Raw genomic sequence first — 19,948 nt, 5'->3', positions numbered from 1 at the left:
CTGCCGTCAAAATTACAGGAGCGAGACGGCAACAGAAAAAGAGAGGGAGCAAGGTTATTAGCTATATCAGCGAGGCATGCTTCGCTCAAGGCTATGTCTCTCTTTAAGATTGCTGGTCTCGCTCTCCTCCTGTTACTCAGCAGCAAGAAGTAAAAAGAAAGGTGTGACTAAGACCTCACCACATTGAAACTCTTTCGTCCTCTCCCTAAAGAAAAACAGTTGTCCAGGCATGAAACTACAGCAGGTTAAGCAGACAGAAGGGTACTCACAAAAGGGCAGTCTGCAACAAAATAATCGGAAGGATAATGTTGAAACCTGTTTTGGCTCTAGGGAATGTGAAAAGATGTTTTTTATGTGCAGAGAAAAGTCTAAAAATGGAATATGGAGAAACCTAGTTTGTTTCCGTGTCTTGGTCCTTGTCCATCTTCTAGATCTTCCTACGTCTTTTAAAGGTATTAGTAAAAGAAATTAAATAAAATTACACTAATAACTTTTTTTTAAATCCAAAAGGAATGCATTTATGCATGTAAACATATTGTTGGATATTTTGACTTTGTTGACATTTTGTCAAATGTGCCATACCTGAATAAAACACCCGTTATGTATCTTTATGCGCAAGAGGGGCAAGTTGTGGCCAGTGGAATTATGTAATTGTAGCCACAGGCAAAGGCATTATAATTATCATTATAAGGCGTAATTATCCTGTAAGGCTAAGTCACTTATTGTATATGTGTTTTCAACATAAGGTGTGATCATTTAAATGTCAAGGATCCCTTAATTGGTTTTCCCCGCAGGGCACAAATCATCACAGGTACAGAAGGGTTTAATGAGGCGACTGTGGCTCAGTAGGAAGAGTAGTCGTCTTGCAATAAGAAGGTTGTGGGTTTCAATTCCAGCTTCCTCCTGCCTCCTTCCTCCTCCAGGTCGATGTGCCCCTGGGCAAGGCACTTAACCTCAAGTTGCCTACCGATCTACATATCGGTGTATGAATGTGTGAGCATGAGTGAGTGCGATTGGGTGAATGTGGCTCTAGTGTAAAGCGCTTTGAGCGGACTGTATGACTGGAAAAGCTCTATATAAGTTCAGTCCATTTACCATTTAATGGGGCTTCGGTTTAAAGCACTCTTCTAAGGAGTTGTCCACAATTTAAACAAGTGTTTGAAACTACAACACATTTTAAATAAACTGATGAGGAGATCAGAAAAAACAAATGTCTTAATAATCACATCACAATGCAAGATGTATTACCTGTAGTAAAACTGTAGAGGATGTAGTGGAGCAAGGCTTGGTAAGGGACACTGCTGATGAAAAACTGTGGTAACAGAAAGAAAGTTGATTCCTTTTCTGCTTAATGACCTGATCTGCACTGAGTTGCTGGCAAAAAATGTATCTTGATGTTGGTTTGTAGACAAGTCCTAAAGACAGAGGAGGCCAAGCAGTAGTAAGATAATAGAAGAGGTAGTAGAGAGGTTTGCTGTTAGTCAGATCCCCTTCACACCTGACTAATGCCCCTTTTCCTCCGGCTCGTTTTAGGCGGCACAGTTCTGCCCCACTCTGTTTCGCTCTATTCTGTATGGTACCAGTTTCATTTCCACTGACCCACTGACGTCTGGAGGTATGGCGGCTGAAGCTCCTCCTCCAGCCATCAGTGTAGTGCACTGTGCTGCTATTACTATGAGACATTATCACAATAAAGTAATCTGCGTGAAACCATAAAAACAAAAATAAATAAATAGAAAATCAAAACATAAACTAAATACAAATAATGTTTGTATTATTGTATATGCAAAAATTTCTTATTTATATTTTTTCATGTGTAATATTATCCACTTGGATAATTATCTGGACCACAGCCCAGCCAGAACTTAAAATAAGACCCAGGGGTTCTGATGTGAAGGGGGGTTGCAGGAGAAACACTGCTGCCTGGACTGTAATGGTAAATGGACTTCTTGTATAGCGCTTTATTTAGTCCGGGAACCCCAACGCGTTTTACACTCCAATCAGTCATTCACTCATTCACACACTGACTGGTGAGCTAGATTGTAGTCATAGCTGACCTGGGGCAGACTGACAAAAGGGAGGCTGCCATACAATTGGTGCCACTGGGCCCCCTGACCACCATCTTTGGGCAAAGCTGGTGAAGTGCCTTGCCCAAAGACACAACAACTTGGAGGAAAGGAGTGGGGGATTTAAAGCAGCAACCCACAGGTTACAGGACCGCGACGGTGGTAGTAGGGGATAGCAATGCTCCAAAGTTTGCCTGAAGACGTTACAATTTTGGGTTTTTTGAGGTAGTTTTTGTCTCAGGCATGGCAGTAACAAGGATAAGGATTTTAAAGCGCAGACTTCTGACCGCCATGAAGTTAGTTTTAGGTTGGATATTGGATATTTGTCCTTCGCATTCAGCAGGGCCTCCCTGCCATTTGATCCGATATAGGCAGTCTGATTCAGGCAGCTGCTCTCTGCCTGCTCCCTCCCCCTGTCAGAACCAAACACGCTGTTTCATGGTGGTATTGTTTTGTGGGAAATGTTTGTGCATCTGAACAGCTGATTTTGTGTGTTATCAGCTGGTTTAGGATGTTATTAAATACAGTGCCCCTCCTGTGTTTAATTCAGAAAGCAAATTTTTTAATTCAGAAAGCTTTTTTTTTAATTCAGAAAGCTAATGTGCCCTTTTTCTTTTCATTCTTTTCCTAACTTCAGGCATGGTTCAAACTAGAAAAAAAATCCTCCTCACAACTCTTAATATTTGTGCAGTTTAGGAGTTCTCTTAAGGCCTGAGGTGCTTAATGAATAACCTTTATCTTACTAAGGTCAAATTCTAAGAAAAATCTTAGCATTTGTGAGATTCAAAAATTTTTCTTAGAATGGCGTCACTAGGAGCTACTTTTAGTCCCATTTAGGATTCTTTATGAATATGAGCTCTGATGGTTAGAGTGATACTGTGTCAAAAGAGCTCCATATTACCACAGTGTTCTTCCCAAAGGCACATTTCCTCAATTACTTGGTAAACATTGCTCAAAAGAAGGTAGTTGGTTTTACAAATAAAGGATTTGTCAATAATAAGGTTTTTTAACCTAGATGATGAAACTCTTTCCACCGGGTGTGTCTATTAAGTGTCTGGCTACTGACACAAGCACACCCAGGTGGGATTGTACACTCAGAAAGACAAAGCTGTAATGTACAGGTGATTTTATCCACCCCCACCTTGTCTGTCATCTCAGCTTTCACTAGGGGTGTTTTTATTTCTGGGTACTCATCCTCAAATACCAATACTGAAGGGAACGCTACTCAGCCTAAAGGCTTTGTGGTCGCTCAGCTGGCCTCCTGCTCATCTGAATCCACCCATGTATATGCTGCAGACCAAAATAGCCTGGAAAGTAACATTATTATGGTCACGTGGTATTCATCCCTGTTCGTACTTGTAGAGATGTCCCTGTGGGCGGTTTGGTGGGGATTTTACTGGGTTTGGAAGTTTCAATTTATTACAGTGCCCACTCACTTATTAAACACCTACAAAAGCGAGCTGTGTGGGTAAATCCTTTGCGTCAATCTGGTTCCCTTGAAGGAGGCAAGTGATCTCGTTCAAGTTTAATCAGGTGTGTTTTCCACTGAACCCGAACTCACAGAGAAAAAAACAGACAGCATTAGGGATAGTCTTGTGTTCAAGAAATAAAGTAAAATGATTCTTATTGACACCACCACCTGGCTGCTTTGCCCTCCAATTTCCTATGTAAGCGGTTAAGAAGTACGTGTACCCCCATCACACTGTTGAGCATCTGCCTTTTGTTTCACTTGACACAATACCATTGGGAAACAACACTCTGGGATTGCCTTAAAATACATTTGATATTGTAGCATACCCAATTCGACCACCAGAAATGCCAGATTTCCAGAGAGTTTTTTGGATATGTTGAAAAATTTCACCATGTTTCTGCCACAGCTCTAATATGCCATGTACGCAAAATAATAATAACGGCATCTGAAGTTTGCAGATGACACAACTGTTATTGGTCTGATCCAGGGCAATGATCCAAATCAGTTCAATTCGGTTTTATTTATATAGCTCCAATTAACATCACATGTCGTCTCAAGGCACTTTATAAACTCAATTCAATCGAATCATACAGATTTCAAGTCGGGTTCATACATTCCAATTAATCCTAACTATCAAACAGTGCAATCCGATTCAGTTTATTATTCAAATGGGTTAAAAAAAAAGTTTTTCTAAGGAAACCCAGCAGATTGCAATGAGTCAGTGACTTGTAGCAGTCACTCCTGGATGAGCATGTAAAGACAGAGGACAGTTGCTTGCGTTGACTTTGCAGCAATCCCTCATACTGAGCATGCAGGTAGTGACAGTGGAGAGGAAAAACTCCCTTTTTAACAGAAAGAAACCTCCAGCAGAACCAGAAACACAACCACGACCGATTGGGGGTTTAAGAGAACAGAGCAGAGACACAAAAAACACAGAAGCACTGATCCAGGAGAACTTTCTATAGGAAAGAACAGTAAAACATTAATGGTCATAGCTCCTTTAGAGGCTTCATCTAGGGGAAAGACAGCTACGCAGATGAACTCTGAGCCAGTTTTCAAGTCTAGAGTATGAAAGAGAGCACATACAGTTAGTCACAGTAGAAGCTCAGCCTGTAGCTGTGTCTATGAAAGACAGGGTTAAACACTGAAAGACAGGGCCAAGTGAATCATCTGTAGAAGGTGAGCATTAAGTTGTTGGCAGCAGCAGCTCAGCCGATGTCCCCCTCCAGGAAAGTGTCACAGGTGAACACAGAGCCAGGCCAGGTGTAGCTTCACGAAAGAGAAAAAACAGAGAGAACAATAGTTAAAAACTGAAATAACAGCAAACAACGCAAAATTGGAGAGTAGTATGAGAATATAGCAGAGAGAATGAAAGTGGTCATTATGTCCTCCAGCAGCCTAAGCCTATAGCAGCATAACTACAGAGATAGCTCAGGATAACCTAAGCCACTCTAACTATAAGCTTTATCAAAAAGGAAAGTTTTAAGCCTAGCCTTAAAAGTAGACAGGGTGTCTGCCTCACGGACTAAAACTGGGAGCTGGTTCCACAGGAGAGGAGCCTGAAAACTAAAGGATCTGCCTCCCATTTTACTTCTAGAGACTCTAGGAACCACCAGTAAACCTGCAGTCTGAGAACGAAGTGCTCTGTTAGGAACATATGGACCAATTAGGTCTCTTATGTATGTCTTTTTAATTTTCATCAGAATTCTTGCTGCAGCATTTTGAATCAGTTGAAGGCTTTTAACTGCATTTTGTGGACATCCTGATAGTAAAGAATTACAATAGTCTGGCCTTGAAGTAACAAATGCATGGACTAGTTTTTCAGCGTCATTCCTGGAAAGGATATTTCTAATTTTGGCACAATTCCAGAGAAGAAAATCCTAGAAACTTGCTTAGAATGGGATTTAAATTACATGTCCTGGTCAAATATAACACCAAGGTTTTTTACTTTATTACCGGAGGTCAATTTAATGCTGTCCACATTAATTGATTGACTTAGCAGTTTCTTTTTCAAAGGCTCTGGTCCAAAGACGTCAATTACTGTCTTGTCTGAAGCAGAACATTTAAAGTCATCCAAGTTTTTATGTCTTCAAGACATGCTTGTAGTCTATCTAACTGGTTGGGCTCATCAGGATTTATGGATAAATAAAGCTGAGTATCATCAACATAACAGAGAAAATTAATCCAATGCTGTCTCATTTACCTATTGGAAGCATATTAGTTAGTATAGTAAAGAAAATTGGCCCAATCACTGAATCCTGTGGCACGCCACAATTAACCCTGCAGTTTAGAGATGGTTTATCACTTACATGAACAAACTGGAATCTGTCAGACAAATCAGATTTTAACCAGCCTAGTGGTGTTTCCCTGATTTCTACAGTATGTTCCAGCCTTTCTAAGAGAATGTGATCGAGTGGATCAAATGCAGCACTGAGATCTAACAGATCAAACCAGTTTAGGGGATCTAAAGAGGCTGGCTGTTCACAGAGCTCTGAGTCCAAGCACATTAATAGAGAGGCGAAGGGAAGGAAAAGATGTGGTAGAAAAAAGTATACAAACAATAGGGATAACCGCACCCTGGAGAGGATTGTGAAACAAAACCCAGTCAAAAATGTGGGAGATTCACAAAGAGTGGACTGCAGCTGGAGTCAGTGCTTCAAGAACCACCACGCACAGACGTATGTAAGACATGGGCATTCCTTGTGTCAGGCCACTCTTGAGCAAGAGACAGCATCAGAAGCGTCTTGCTTGGGCTAAAGACAAAAAGGACTGGGCTGCTGCTGAGTGGTCCAAAGTTATGATGAAAGTAAAGTTTCCATTTTATTTAGAAATCAAGGTACCAGAGTCTGGAGGAAGAGAGGAGAGGCACAGAATCTACGTTGCTTGAGGTCCAGTGTAAAGTTTCCACAGTCAGTGATGGTTTGTGGTGCCATGTCATCTGCTGGTGTTGGTCCACTGTGTTTTCTGAGGTCCAAGGTAAACACAGCCGTCTACCAGGAAGTTTTAGAGCACCTCCTGCTGCTGACCAACTTTATGGAGATGCAGATTTCATGTCCAACAGGACTTGGCACCTGCACACAGTACCAAAGCTACCAGTACCTGGTTTTAGGACCACGGTATCCCTGTTTTTAATTGGCCAGCAAACTCGCCTGACCTTAACCTTAAAATCTATGGGGAAGAGGAAGATGCAATACGGCAGACCCAACAATTCAGAAGAGACAAAGGCCACTATCAGAGCAACCTGTTCTCTCATAACACCTGAGCAGTACCAGACTGATCCACTCCATGACACGCCGCATTGCTGCAGTAATCCAGGCAAAAGGAGCCCCAACTAAGTATTGAGTGCTGTACATGCTCATACTTTTCATGTTCATACTCTTCAGTTGGACAACGTTTTTGAAAATCCTTTTTTTGTATTGGCCTTAAGTAATATTTTAATTTTCTGAGATACTGATTTTTTTCATGATATTCTCATTTTATGACCTACAAGTATGTAGATTTTGTTCTTTGAGTGTTTTATCTCCTCTAAAGTTTAACCTCTGTACAACCTCTGTGCAATGCGACCATGTGAAACTGGAGTCAAAATTCCTTGTTTGTGCACGCAGTCTTGGCCAATAAAGCTGATTCTGATTCAAGTTTCTCAGCAATGACCCAATAATATTGCCTAATCTCATGCAACACTATAAATACACTCTGTCTCTGCTGAGGATTTTCTCGCCTCAGGGTGCAAGGTGGATGTTTTTATCTGTGCCTCATGACAAACGGTTTAAAACTTTATACTTTCTCTGTTCCCAAAGATGGTTGATGATTTAAAAACTATTACTATTCAAGTTAACACAAAATGTCAGTTATAAATGAGTTTAAAATGATATGACTGAACTGTAATATTTAAAGAAATCAACCAAGTCAAACAATCGGCACTCTCCCTTCACATAACTGGACCTTTTTTTTTTGCTATCGTAGTGGAAACACAGGGAGATCAAAACAACAAATATCTACTTTTGTTTGCTTTCAATCGGTTTACATGACTGTAAAAAAAAAAAAAAAAAAAAAAGATGCTCCTGCATGATTGAAACCTCTTACTGTTTTCCTTCTCTATTGATGTATCTTTTAGCTTCTGGAATATGTTGGCAAAGGAAAGAGCATCATGGACGTTGGTTTGGCCCAGGCCCGCCAGCCGCTCACCACCCGCTGCCACTACTATGAAGTGGAGATAGTTGATGCTGGGGAGAAGTGCTATATTGCCCTGGGCTTGGCAAGAAGGGTAAGCTGTTGTAGTAAATGCTTGGATAACTTCAGACACACTTGTGCCCAGAGGAGCAGTGCTTCACTTTTTGTGTTCCTCAGATTATGTTGGAGGAAATTGTTGGGCGGTGGGAAAGAGCAAAGCAGCAGCATCTCTACCCTTTGAGAAGACATTTTACATAAATAAAAAGCTGATTTAATGTAGAAAATATGTTGGGCACCTAACTTTCTGCACCTGGGCCTAAATCAGCACGTTGAAAACACCCAGGGGCTATAGTTTTAATTTGTTTCCGATTAAAACTGCAAAATGACGTTGTGGTAAATTCTTTTCTTTTTACCAGCTCAGCAATACATCAATCATGCAGTATTTTAATGACACAAATTAGAAAACAAATTATTTTAGGTCTGCAAGGGTGCTCAGACGTTTGCCTTAATAAAAGAAAAGTATGCAGTTTCCTAACCTTTTGGGTCAAATCTATTTTTATTTTGTTGGTCAAAACAATTTTTGAAAACAGTTGCTGTATGTAACCAAGTTTATTCAATGTGCATACCCCGAAAACATGGCTAATCAAAGAAAAATACGTTGTATTTGTATAATTTGTAAGCTATTCCAAAGGCCTGCAGTTTGGACACCCCTGACCTTAGGTGGTTGGTCTACATTACTTATATAGAATGAAAGAAAGAGGTGTAGGGGGCTAAAATGGATTGTCAACCAGAGGACTTAATCGACCCAGAATGCATTGCGCCCAGTTTGATGAACATTTAATTCTTTCAGATCATAAAAACCTGACATCCTTTAAACTAATATGCACCAACTGCATATTAAGATGCAGTTGGTGCAGTGATCCTCCCACATTCGTCCCTGCTGGTAGATTTAGCTGCTTCTCTTACTTTCATTGGATATAACTAGTGTTGCACCAATCAACAGACAGTGATGGGAATCTGCCAGTTTTGCACTAACCAGCTCTGACCGTTAAATAAGCAACTTGTTTTATTAAGTGCATCAAAACTAAACCATCCTGCTTTATTAAGGCTAAAAAGTATATCCTGATCTGATCCAAAGTTTGGGATATGGTCCTGATCAAGGTGCCTTTATTGATCTGTATAGAAGTCCCTCAACCCCTGGCGTTTTTTCTTGTGGATAACTGCATTGTATTCTTTGAACAATATCCTTGCAAATAATTCTGAGTTTCCTCTAAAAACCTGTGACTCCTGTAGTCTCCAGTCTTTCTGTGTCGTGAGACCTGACAGCGCTGTGCTCAGACAGCTGCTCAGAGAGAGGTACACAGACCTCTGTGAACAGCCAGCTTCTTCTGCAATGACCTTAGATGACTTTCCCTCCATGGTTGGATGTCAGTGACTGTCTGCTGGACAACTGTAAATCAAAAAGGCCAGTTCACAGCTTTTGGCTTCTAGACCCTATAGATCAGGGTTTAAACTGGACCGCTGGCTCTTAAACTGAGTTCGGTTTTGATGCCAAACAATTTATTCTGTTTTTCTGAAATATTTTCCATGCAAAATAAACTTTGAATTAAACATTCTGTATTTAATGTTGGATAATCCAGTATGGATTTTACACATCTAATTGGTTTAAATAAATAAAAAAAAGACCAGATCAAACTAAAGCCTGTGCAATCGCCTTGACATGCCACCAGGCCAAATCCGGAGTGAATTCGTGGGGTTATTTTCAGAACTTGTGAACCTTACACATAAATAAACCATCTAGAAGTTTTTCTTGATGGTTTTTCTAGAAGTTACTAAAATATCAAGAATTGTATTATAAAATATCAGAAATAGGAAGAGTCTTCCAAAGTATGAACTTTTGAAGCAGATTATTTGTGTGAACCCAGAATGTTAAGCAAGGAACTCTAAATCTTGACAGATACTCTTAATGTGAAGCATAATTTGAGCCTGATAATTCAGAGAGTCAAACTGTGCCAAAAACAGTGATGTGGAAAAACAGCTGCTTTAAGTAAAGAAACAGTTCACTCTTTCTTTGAAGTCAGATCAGTCTGTGAAGTTGACCAATAAATCACGAAAGTGTTTCACTTTTAATCACGTTTACATTTCATGAATGTTCACAAACAGCTTGTTTGTTCTTTAAAAGTTAACACACACATACACACACACACACTCTCTCTCTTTTTCCTGTTTAATTCAGGTTAAAGACTTTGTAGTTATTCCTTGCAGCTCAGCACTATTTCACCTTATTAATTCTAGTTTTTGGTGTTTTTCCTGCTGGGTCTGGCTCCCATTATAACTGCATCAAGCTTACGTACAGGAAAGGTGATGTGAAAGTCACAAATTGAAAGGTTTGCACATTGGCTGTGGATTCAGCAGCCCTGCAGGTTTTTTTGATGTAATCGGTTTCACACAACATGGAAACAATACAGGCTGGAATATTAACACAGAAACTCCCTGACTCTGTTTCTGTTGGACTTGTTGACTCAAGGCTCAGCTTTGTATTTCATCCCTGATTTTTGACTTGCTGCTTAACTTTATGAATAGCTCTGGCAAGTTCAGTCTTTGGTGCAACGGAAATATTGCAACAAAAGTTAACTGTTGAACACTGACAGATACATTTGTATCATACGTTCATGCTGGAGTCAGAGTAAGCTCCAACGAACAGTGATCCAGACTTTCCTGCCCATTTTTTCCCCTGCCCATTATCTTGTCAAATTGACAAATACCTGCCAACCTGAAGCCAATTTCACTCATTAATTCAGACAATGCCTATCCCAGTCCTCCACCCTAAAGCCTAATTACTCAACACACATGGACCCAACTGACAGCACAGCTCCACTGCTGTGGTATGTTTTAAATGGGTTTGGTACAGTACAGAAAGGAAGAATTGAACATAATAGAGTGGCTGAAAACAATGCTCTGCCGTTTAAAAAAACCCAGCAACACGTTTTGACCGCTGTCACTTCCAGATGATCTTCCAAGAGGCAAACACTATAATTCCTGGCTTCGTGCTGAAAGACATTTTATTTCCATATCTCCAGTTGTCCAATAAACTACACACAAGCTCCCCAGGAAAGTCCACAGAAGAGCCCTGATGCTATCAGGTGACTTGGCAGCCCTCGTTTTTACAGCTCAGCGTCTGCATGTGCAGAAGTTCAGATTTCATACAGATACTGTTGAGAAGCAGCAGGAAAGTGTCCGTGTGGGTCTCTCTCTCTGCTATGAATGCCTCTTTGACACCTGTCTACAGAGAGGCTGCATATGAGGCCAAACAGGAAAATGAAGCACTGTGGAAATGTCCATATTTTGTTTACGGCACGTTAAGCATCTTTAAATGAGGTTACACATAAAGGATATTTGCAGTACCTTGCAAAAAAATTTGATTCTTCCGAGTTTTTAACATTGCAACCATAAACTTTAATGAGTTTAATTAGGATTTTATGTGATAGACCAACACAAAGTAGCTTGTAAATGTGAAGCAAAATTGTTTAGTAGTAAACATCTGAAACCTGTGGCCTGCATTTGTATTCAGTCCCCTTTACTCTGATACCTCTCAATAAAATTTTGTGTAACCAATTTCCTTCATAAGTAACCTAGTTACTAATTAGACACCAACAGGGTGTAATTTAACCACAATGTAAATGCAGCTGAAGGCATTCAGAGGTTTGTCATTGACAGCCTAGGAGAGCATCAATTAGAGAGGCAGCCAAGAGATCCATGGAGGATCTGGAGGAGTTGCAGATATCCGCAGCACACTTCACAAATTTGCGCATCATGAAGAGGGGTGAGAAGAAAGCTTTTGTTGAAATAAAGCCATAAGAGGTCACTTTAAAATTGGAAGAATATCTTGACACTGGTGTTAAGTGGGCACTGCCACTGGAAGCAAATTGTGTTCAAAGTACTAAAACAACTAGAAAGCAACTCCGGTTGTATTTTTAGCACTATGTTTGTTTGAACCTGGTTCCTTTTGCATGTATTTTCATGCAGTTTTCCTCAAAGACAATCGGGGATGACTTAGTCTTTGGACATGATGTTGGTTGGGATGTGTTTCAGCAAAGGTTTGGATAAAATTACACGGCTTAATCATCCTACAATCGTTATTTGGAATCCTGTCAAGAATTGAGCAAATTAAGTAAGTTGTCTGTTTTCCTTTTTCCGCCCTGCATCCATAAAAAATTATGGAAATGCCAACACAGATGCTTACAGATCAGAGAGTCATTGTTATGCTGTGGGGGCCTGGAGGTTTTAACCCGATGACATGAGGCTAAACAAACAGACCAGCATTGGTCCTCCACATGGTCCCTGCCCAACCCCTATAAGTTTGGCACGTACAAACAGAACCCGCTGCTTCACCCTCCCCATATAGTATTCCTTCAGCACACTCACAACATCTCATGTCTGTGGTAATACCTAGCTTAAGTTTCATTTTTAAACAGCTCTGTGATATGTCAGTGTGATAGCTGCAGTAGATGATGGGTATCTCCTTCCACATGGTTTTCCTCTCAGCCCGCACCTTCACTGTCACACTTTTTTCCCCTCGACCTGTTTACTCTTCCACAGTGTGGAAATCTCAGACTCCACTTAGATGGAATGGCCTGATATTGCAGGTCCTGCTCCACCAAGCTGTGGACACCACCCAGGACACCCATTCCTCTGTATTTTCTGCCAGCAAACAGGTGTAACGTGTCAGAGTGGACCAACTCTTCCACAGGAAACGTTCACTCTAGAATTCACTGAAGTTAATTGACCCAACTGGCAATTACTAATGAAATGGCTGAATAAACCTATTCTGTTCACATCTCACGTTTCAAGCTGTCATATTGAAAATCAATTTATTATTTTATTTTAAATGTTACCTACTCCTCTCAATTCACACACCAGTAACACTCAAAACACAATAGTGTTTCTCCATATTGGCCATACTTTAATTTTTTTGTCCTTCTTAGTGAAATATTAGCAGCAGAAACTGATCAGAGATCATTTCGAGGTTTAATGTTTATTTATTTACCTTTTACGCCCCTTGCCAAGAAAAGCATCATGGTGGTTGGAAATAAAAATTGTTGCATTTTGTCCACCTTATGGTTGCTTTGGTCAAAGTAATTCACAGTTCAAATTCATCTGTTTTGAAAACTGTTTGAGCATTTAAAAATGAATGCACAGCCTTATTTTACTGCACACCTTGGAGTCTGCACAGGTTTTTTCAGTGCTAAAATTTTTCCAACGTAATAATTTAATACGAGGACCCTGCACACTGTTAAACATTTTGGCCACATACCGTCTCTTACTACAGGTTTCAGCAATAGATGGTTTTGGACAACAGTAAAATCGGAACTGAATGTACTCAATGGAACTATACAGATCTCAGTAAATTAGAATACCATCAAAAATGATAATTTATTTCAGTAATGTGGTTCGAAAAGTGAAACTCTTGTATAGATGTATTATATGCAGTGACCTAGCCTTTGTTTCTGTTGATTTTGGTGACAGTCGCTTAGAGCTACAGAAATACCCACATTTAGTTTCTTAAAAAATTCTAATATAACATCAAAGCAATAAAAAAGGATTTTTAATAAAGAAATGTGGGCCCTCTGAAAAATATGTCCATGTACTGTACAGTATATTCACTCAGTGATTGCTCAATGCTCCTTTTGCATGAGTTACTGCATCATGATGGTGTAGCAAGAAGGTCATTGGCTTGTGGCTCTGCTGAGGCATTGATTACCAAATTAAATGCTACATTTCACTGAGCAACAGAACAGTCTAGTCCTTATTCTCCTTAGTTCAGGTAGGATGCTTTTGGTGTTATCTCTGGTTCAGGACCGGTTTAACACAATAAATGTAAATGTGGTAGGCCATATTCTGAATCCATCTGTGTGTGGTGGCCCTTGAAACAACTTCTTCATTCTCTCTTTAGGCTGTAGTTCTCCCTGTTGCCAGTTATCTTTTTCTGCCACACTTCTTCCTTCCACTCAACGTTCCATTAATATGCTTGGACTCAGACCAGCTTCTTCTGCAATGACGGGTCCAGACTTGGTGTGTAGAGAGGGACAAAGTAATTAGTTTTATTTATTTAGTAGAAGAGAGCCCAACCTCTTTCAGGGTGCTGGGTTCCAGAGCCCACGTTGTGCTTGGAGGTGTGCCTGACTATGTCTAGCCGATATCTCTCGACAGTGAGGTGACATTTCACATTCTTCAAGCCAGTTAAAGCATCCGGAGATCAGGTCATCGAGGTGCCCGCCTTCGACCGCCACCCGATCCTCTTAGCACCAGTCCTTAATGGTTCCCCCTGCAGATAGTGGGCCCATGGCCTCCCATCTCTCGTTACGACTTGGCCTGGCTGGGTCCTGCGAGAGTTCCGAACCCAGACCTGGCTCCAGGGTGGGAGCCCGGCTCTGCTTTACCGGGCGGCATCACGTGCCTCATTGTACTAGTCTTCATGAATGCTTTTGGACTGGGAATGGCTCAGGCTTCCCCCAGAGGAGCTGGAGGAGGTGTCTGGGGAGATGGAAGTCTGGGCATCTCTGCTTAGACTGCTGGCCCGCGACCCGGTCCGGGATGAGCAGAAGACAACAAGTAAAAAACTGAATTATTATCAGATGCATTGATCCATATTTTTTTCAGCCATTTCTCCATTACACATTATATCAGTGTCTCAACCTGGGTACCCAGAGGAAGATATTCCTCTCCTTCTCGTGGAGATGCAGCCCACATCCCAGTGAGCTGGACAAATCCTCAGGCTTGTGGTTGAGACGGAGGAGACTTGATGGATGGTTTTCAGGCTTGGAGCTGTAGCTGCATTCCTTCATGTCTCCATGTCTTCATCTGCTGATATCTTACTCTGTTCTCTCTCTTTCTTTTCCTCCATGTATTTCCATTTGCTGTTAACCGATTCCCAGCTGGGTTGTCAGAGAAGATCTATGATGTTTCCCTGAAATGTTGGAGCTCCCAACTGTAGCGCTCATCCTCTGGCTGTAGTCTCTCTTGTTTATTTTCCATCCCCACACAGGTACTAATAGTAAAAATTTCACCTGCCCTTATTGCTTTTGAAAAATTAGTTTAATTTATTGCCTTTTCTCTCTGCATCAGTTGTCAGTGGATGTTTGCCTAATCATTTTCTTCTTTTTGGCCATCCTCTGGGTCTGACTTAGCATAATATAGAAATGAAAGGTCTTTTGTATGCCTCCTGTGCCTGTTAATACTTATAGAAATTAGTACAGTAGATGAATTTACAGCAAGAATAGAATGAAAAGAAGTAAGCATTTAGAAAGGGGGGCAAATGGAAGATGAGAGATTATGAAGTCATTGACCAGTTAATCTTTCCTCTTGTTCAGTGGTGTGTTTTTACAATAATAGAGGTGCAGCCTAGAAAACAGATAAAAATCACTGGTAAACGCCTCTGACTCATCCTCTGATCTTATCCATGAATGAGCCCGATGGGTATTTCTGTTGGTTTAAAAAGCAAACTCCTGCATGTTTGCCAATAAAAAGAGACGAAAACAATCTCGTCTATTTCATTGAGAACAGAAGCAGACTGGTATATGAAATCAGTGACCAACTGGTACCAGTGGAATCCATTGTCTGTCTTCAAGGGCTAGTATCCTACAGGCTTTAGATGTTTTGCTGGTTTAACACACTACATTTAAGTCAATTTAGTTTATTTACATAGCCCTAATTCACAACACATGTCATCTCAAGGCACTTTACAAAGTCATTTCAATCTAATCATACAGATTTCAAGTCAAGTACATACATTCCAATTGATCCTAACTATCAAACAGTCCAGTCGGATTGAGTTTATTATTGATATTGGTTAAATAGTTTTCTATCTATGGAAACCCTGCAGATGGCATTGAGTCAGTGACTTATCACATTCACTCCTTCTGCATGGGCATGCAGAGACAGTCACTTGCATTGTGTCATTGACTTTACAGCAATCCCTCATTCTGAGCATTAATGTTGCGAGAGTGGAAAGGAAAACTCCCTTTTAACAGGAAGAAACCTCCAGCAGAACCAGAACCAAGCTCAGGATGAGCGACCATCTAGCATGACTAGACTTGGTTTGAGAAAAAAAACATACAAGCACTGATGCAGGAGTACATTTATGTTAAAAAACGTAAAATGGTAAAGGCAGGTAATAGCGTCTTTAGTGGCTTCATCAAAGGCCATGTCTAGGAGAGAGACAGGGTTAAACACTGATAGATAGGACCAACTGATAGAAGGAGAACATTATGTTGTTGGGAGCAGCAGCCCAGCAGATGCCCTCTTCCAGGAAGATGTCAGTTGAACAGAACGCCAGGCCAGATGTAGCTTCTATAAGGAGAAAAACCACATAGAAAAGCTGAAATAACAGCAAATAATGCAAAATTTGAGAGTAGTAAGATAATGTAGCAGAGGGAGGAATCATGTATTCATTTCAATGTAAATAACCATTTTTGCCCTTACTTCTAGTAAATAAATTTCTCTAGAGCTCTAAAACCCTTTGAAAAGGATCAAGCTTGATAGATAATTATTACTATATAAAATTGTTGTGTTTTATGGCTAAATTAAAGAAATAGAAATGTTTTTCTATTTGTGGGTGTTAAAACAATGAAAATTAAAATTTTATAACAAGCAGATCCACCGGACTTTTGCAAAGCACCTGGCTCAAGTTGATTAATGGTTGAACTGCTGTTAAAACCTTGCTCTTCTCATTTATTCATCTATTTTCTGTTCTCTTCAATCCAAGATGCAAATGAAACGTTTTGTTTTTCTTGTGTTACTTTTGACATCAAAATCACATCAATTGATTGTGATTTTGATGTGGATGTTTATGGAAAATGTGGAAATGCATTCAGTTTGCAGGCTAATGAAAAAAAGAAAAATGATTAAGAAAAATGTTTTAGTTCGTTTTAATAGTCTCATTCTGTTGTGGAGTTTCTATGCAGATATTGAAACAAACCACACAGGAAAACTACTATGGCTGCTTTAAATAAAATTTATGTTAAAGAACCTGCTGAGTTCAACATAATCTGACCAAAATTATTTGGAGCCATTGTGGAAAGGCAAAATATTTGCAGAATCCTGCCCTAGATAGATAGTGATGTATTTTAAAATGAAACATCACATTTCAGTTCTTTGTTTTTACAATTTCTACCCAAATAGGCTGGATAACAGGGCCGTTGCTGAAGATAGGTTGTTTGAGTCTTTTCGCAGTAAAAAAAAAAAAAGAAATCCAGTTTGAATTAGAAAAGTTCAGAAAATGTGGAAGTGCATTCTGTGTAATGACCAGTAGGGGGCAACTTTAATTACTTTAATATTAAATATTGTATAATTTTTCACATTTCACAACATAATATCGTCCGAATCACTAGTTTACAGTTAAGAGCTTGAGGATAATTTTGTGAATTAAGGTTCCCATTCTGTTAAAATTAAAAATGTCCTGCAGTCTAAATGATGAATTACTGGCTTCACAATGCAAATCCATAAGTCCACTGGGCTTCCATAAAACTGTTTTGGTCTTTATCTTAGTAATAATATATGTCAGGTAGCAAGTTCTGGATGTTTACTCCACTGAAATTGTAGCTAAACTTATAAGCTTCTCATTTAAAGATTTTAATTTAAAGTGTCGAAACTTTAGGGAAATATATATACACTGCTCAAAAAAATAAAGGGAACACTTAAACAACATAATATAACTCCAAGTAAATCAAACTTCTGTGAAATCAAACTGTCCACTTAGGAAGCAACACTAATTGACAATCAATTTCACATGAAAAAGACAACAGGGGGAAATCTTTGGTGATTAGCAAGACACTCAATAAAGGAGTGGTTCTGCAGGTGGGGACCACAGACCACTTCTCAGTACCGATGCTTTCTGGCTGATGTTTTGGTCACTTTTGAATGTTGGTGGTGCTTTCACACTCGTAGTAGCATGAGACGGACTCTACAACCCACACAAGTCGCTCAGGTAGTGCAGCTCATCCAGGATGGCACATCAATGCGAGCTGTGGCAAGAAGGTTTGCTGTGTCTGTCAGCGTAGTGTCCAGAGCCTGGAGGCGCTACCAGGAGACAGGCCAGTACACCAGGAGACGTGGAGGAGGCCGTAGGAGGGCAACCACCCAGCAGCAGAACCGCTACCTCCACCTTTGTGCAAGGAGGAACAGGAGGAGCACTGCCAGAGCCCTGCAAAATGACCTCCAGCAGGCCACAAATGTGCATGTGTCTGCACAAACGGTTAGAAACCGACTCCATGAAGATGGTATGAGGGCCCGACGTCCACAAATGGGGGTTGTGCTCACAGCCCAACACCGTGCAGGACGCTTGGCATTTACCAGAGAACACCAGGATTGGCAAATTCTCCACTGGCGCCCTGTGATCTTCACAGATGAAAGCAGGTTCACACTGAGCACATGTGACAGACATGACAGAGTCTGGAGACAGAGGTGAGATCCTCAGACGCCTTGTGAGACCATATGCTGGTGCGGTTGGCCCTGGGTTCCTCCTAATGCAGGACAATGCTACACCTCATGTGGCTGGAGTGTGTCAGCAGTTCCTGCAAGATGAAGACATTGAAGCCATGGACTGGTTCCCCAGACCTGAATCTGATTGAGCACATCTAGGACATCATGTCTCGCTCCATCCACCAACGTCACGTTGCACCACAGACTGTCCAGGAGTTGGCAGATGCTTTAGTCCAAGTCTGGGAAGAGATACCTCAGGAGACCATCCACCGTCTCATCAGGAGCATGTCCAGGTGTTGTAGGGAGGTCATACAGCCACGTGGAGGCCACACACAATACTGAGCCTCATTTTGACTTGTTTTAAGGACATTACATCAAAGTTGGATCAGCCTGTATTGTGTTTTTCCACTTTAATTTTGTGTGTGACTCCTAATCCAGGCCTCCATTGGTTAATAAATTTGATTTCCATTGATGATTTTTGTCTGATTTTGTTGTCTGCATTTTCAACTTTGTACAGAACAAAGTATTCAATGAGAATATTTCATTCAGATCTAGGATGTGTTATTTGAGTGTTCCCTTTATTTTTTGAGCAGTGTATATATAGATATAGATATATATCTATATATCTACATCTATATAGATATACAGGGGTTGGACATTGAAACTGAAACACCTGTCATTTTAGTGTGGGACGTTTCATGGCTAAATTGGACCAGCCTGGTAGCCAGTCTTCATTGATTGCACATTGCACCAGTAAGAGCAGAGTGTGAAGGTTCAATTAGCAGGGTAAGAGCACAGTTTTGCTCAAAATATTGAAATGCCCACAACATTATGGGTGACATACCAGAGTTCAAAAGAGGACAAATTGTTGGTGCACGTCTTGCTGGCGCATCTGTGACCAAGACAGCAAGTCTTTGTGATGTATCAAGAGCCACGGTATCCAGGGTAATGTCAGCACACAACCAAGAAGGACGAACCACATCCAACAGGATTAACTGTGGACGCAAGAGGAAGCTGTCTGAAAGGGATGTTTGGGTGCTAACCTGGATTGTATCCAAAAAACATAAAACCAAGGCTGCCCAAATCACGGCAGAATTAAATGTGCACCTCAACTCTCCTGTTTCCACCAGAACTGTCCGTCGGGAGCTCCACAGGGTCAATCAATTTCACACTCGTGGTAGCATGATACCAAAGAAAACTCACCCATCAGTCCTCAATGACTATAGACCTGTTGCCCTGACATCTCACATCATGAAGGTCCTAGAGAGACTCCTGTTGGCCCACCTGAGTAAGCAAACAGTAAACTATCAGGACCCCCTTCAGTTTGCTTATCGCTGTGGAGTTGGAGTTGAAGATGCCATCATACACCTGCTTCAACAAACCCACTGTCATCTGGACAAAGCCAGTAGCACTGTGAGGATCATGTTCTTTGATTTCTCCAGTGCATTTAATACAATCCAACCTGATTTGCTTTGTCAGAAACTCCAGAAGACTCAGGTGGAGGCCTCAACAATCTCCTGGATTAAAGACTACCTGACAAACAGACCACAGTTTGTGAGACTGAAGGGTTGTGAGTCTAACCAGGTAGTCAGCAGCACAGGAGCACCACAGGGGACTGTACTCTCACCATTCCTTTTCACTCTGTCCACCTCAGACTTCCAGTACAAGACAGACTCCTGTCATCTGCAGAAATACTCGGATGATTCTACAGTCGTGGGGTGGATCAGAGATGGACAAGAAGCTGAGTACAGGAAGGTGGTGG

At 40.8% G+C, this 19,948-nt stretch overlaps 1 protein-coding gene across 3 annotated transcripts in view; it reads left to right on the top strand.

Moving 5' to 3' along the window:
* Positions 1–19,948, top strand: part of spryd3 (SPRY domain containing 3) — an 80,525-nt gene that overhangs the window by 38,502 nt on the left and 22,075 nt on the right. For all 3 annotated transcript variants that reach the window (XM_047376214.1, XM_047376206.1, XM_047376198.1), the window contains exon 8: positions 7,652–7,801. In XM_047376214.1, coding sequence (XP_047232170.1) covers positions 7,652–7,801 — 150 coding nt within the window. The remainder of the gene's footprint in view (positions 1–7,651; positions 7,802–19,948) is intronic.

The sequence above is a fragment of the Girardinichthys multiradiatus genome, chromosome 1, assembly GCF_021462225.1.
Source record: "Girardinichthys multiradiatus isolate DD_20200921_A chromosome 1, DD_fGirMul_XY1, whole genome shotgun sequence".
NCBI classification, from domain to species: Eukaryota; Metazoa; Chordata; class Actinopteri; order Cyprinodontiformes; family Goodeidae; genus Girardinichthys; species Girardinichthys multiradiatus.
This window is presented reverse-complemented; position numbering and strand designations above follow the sequence as displayed.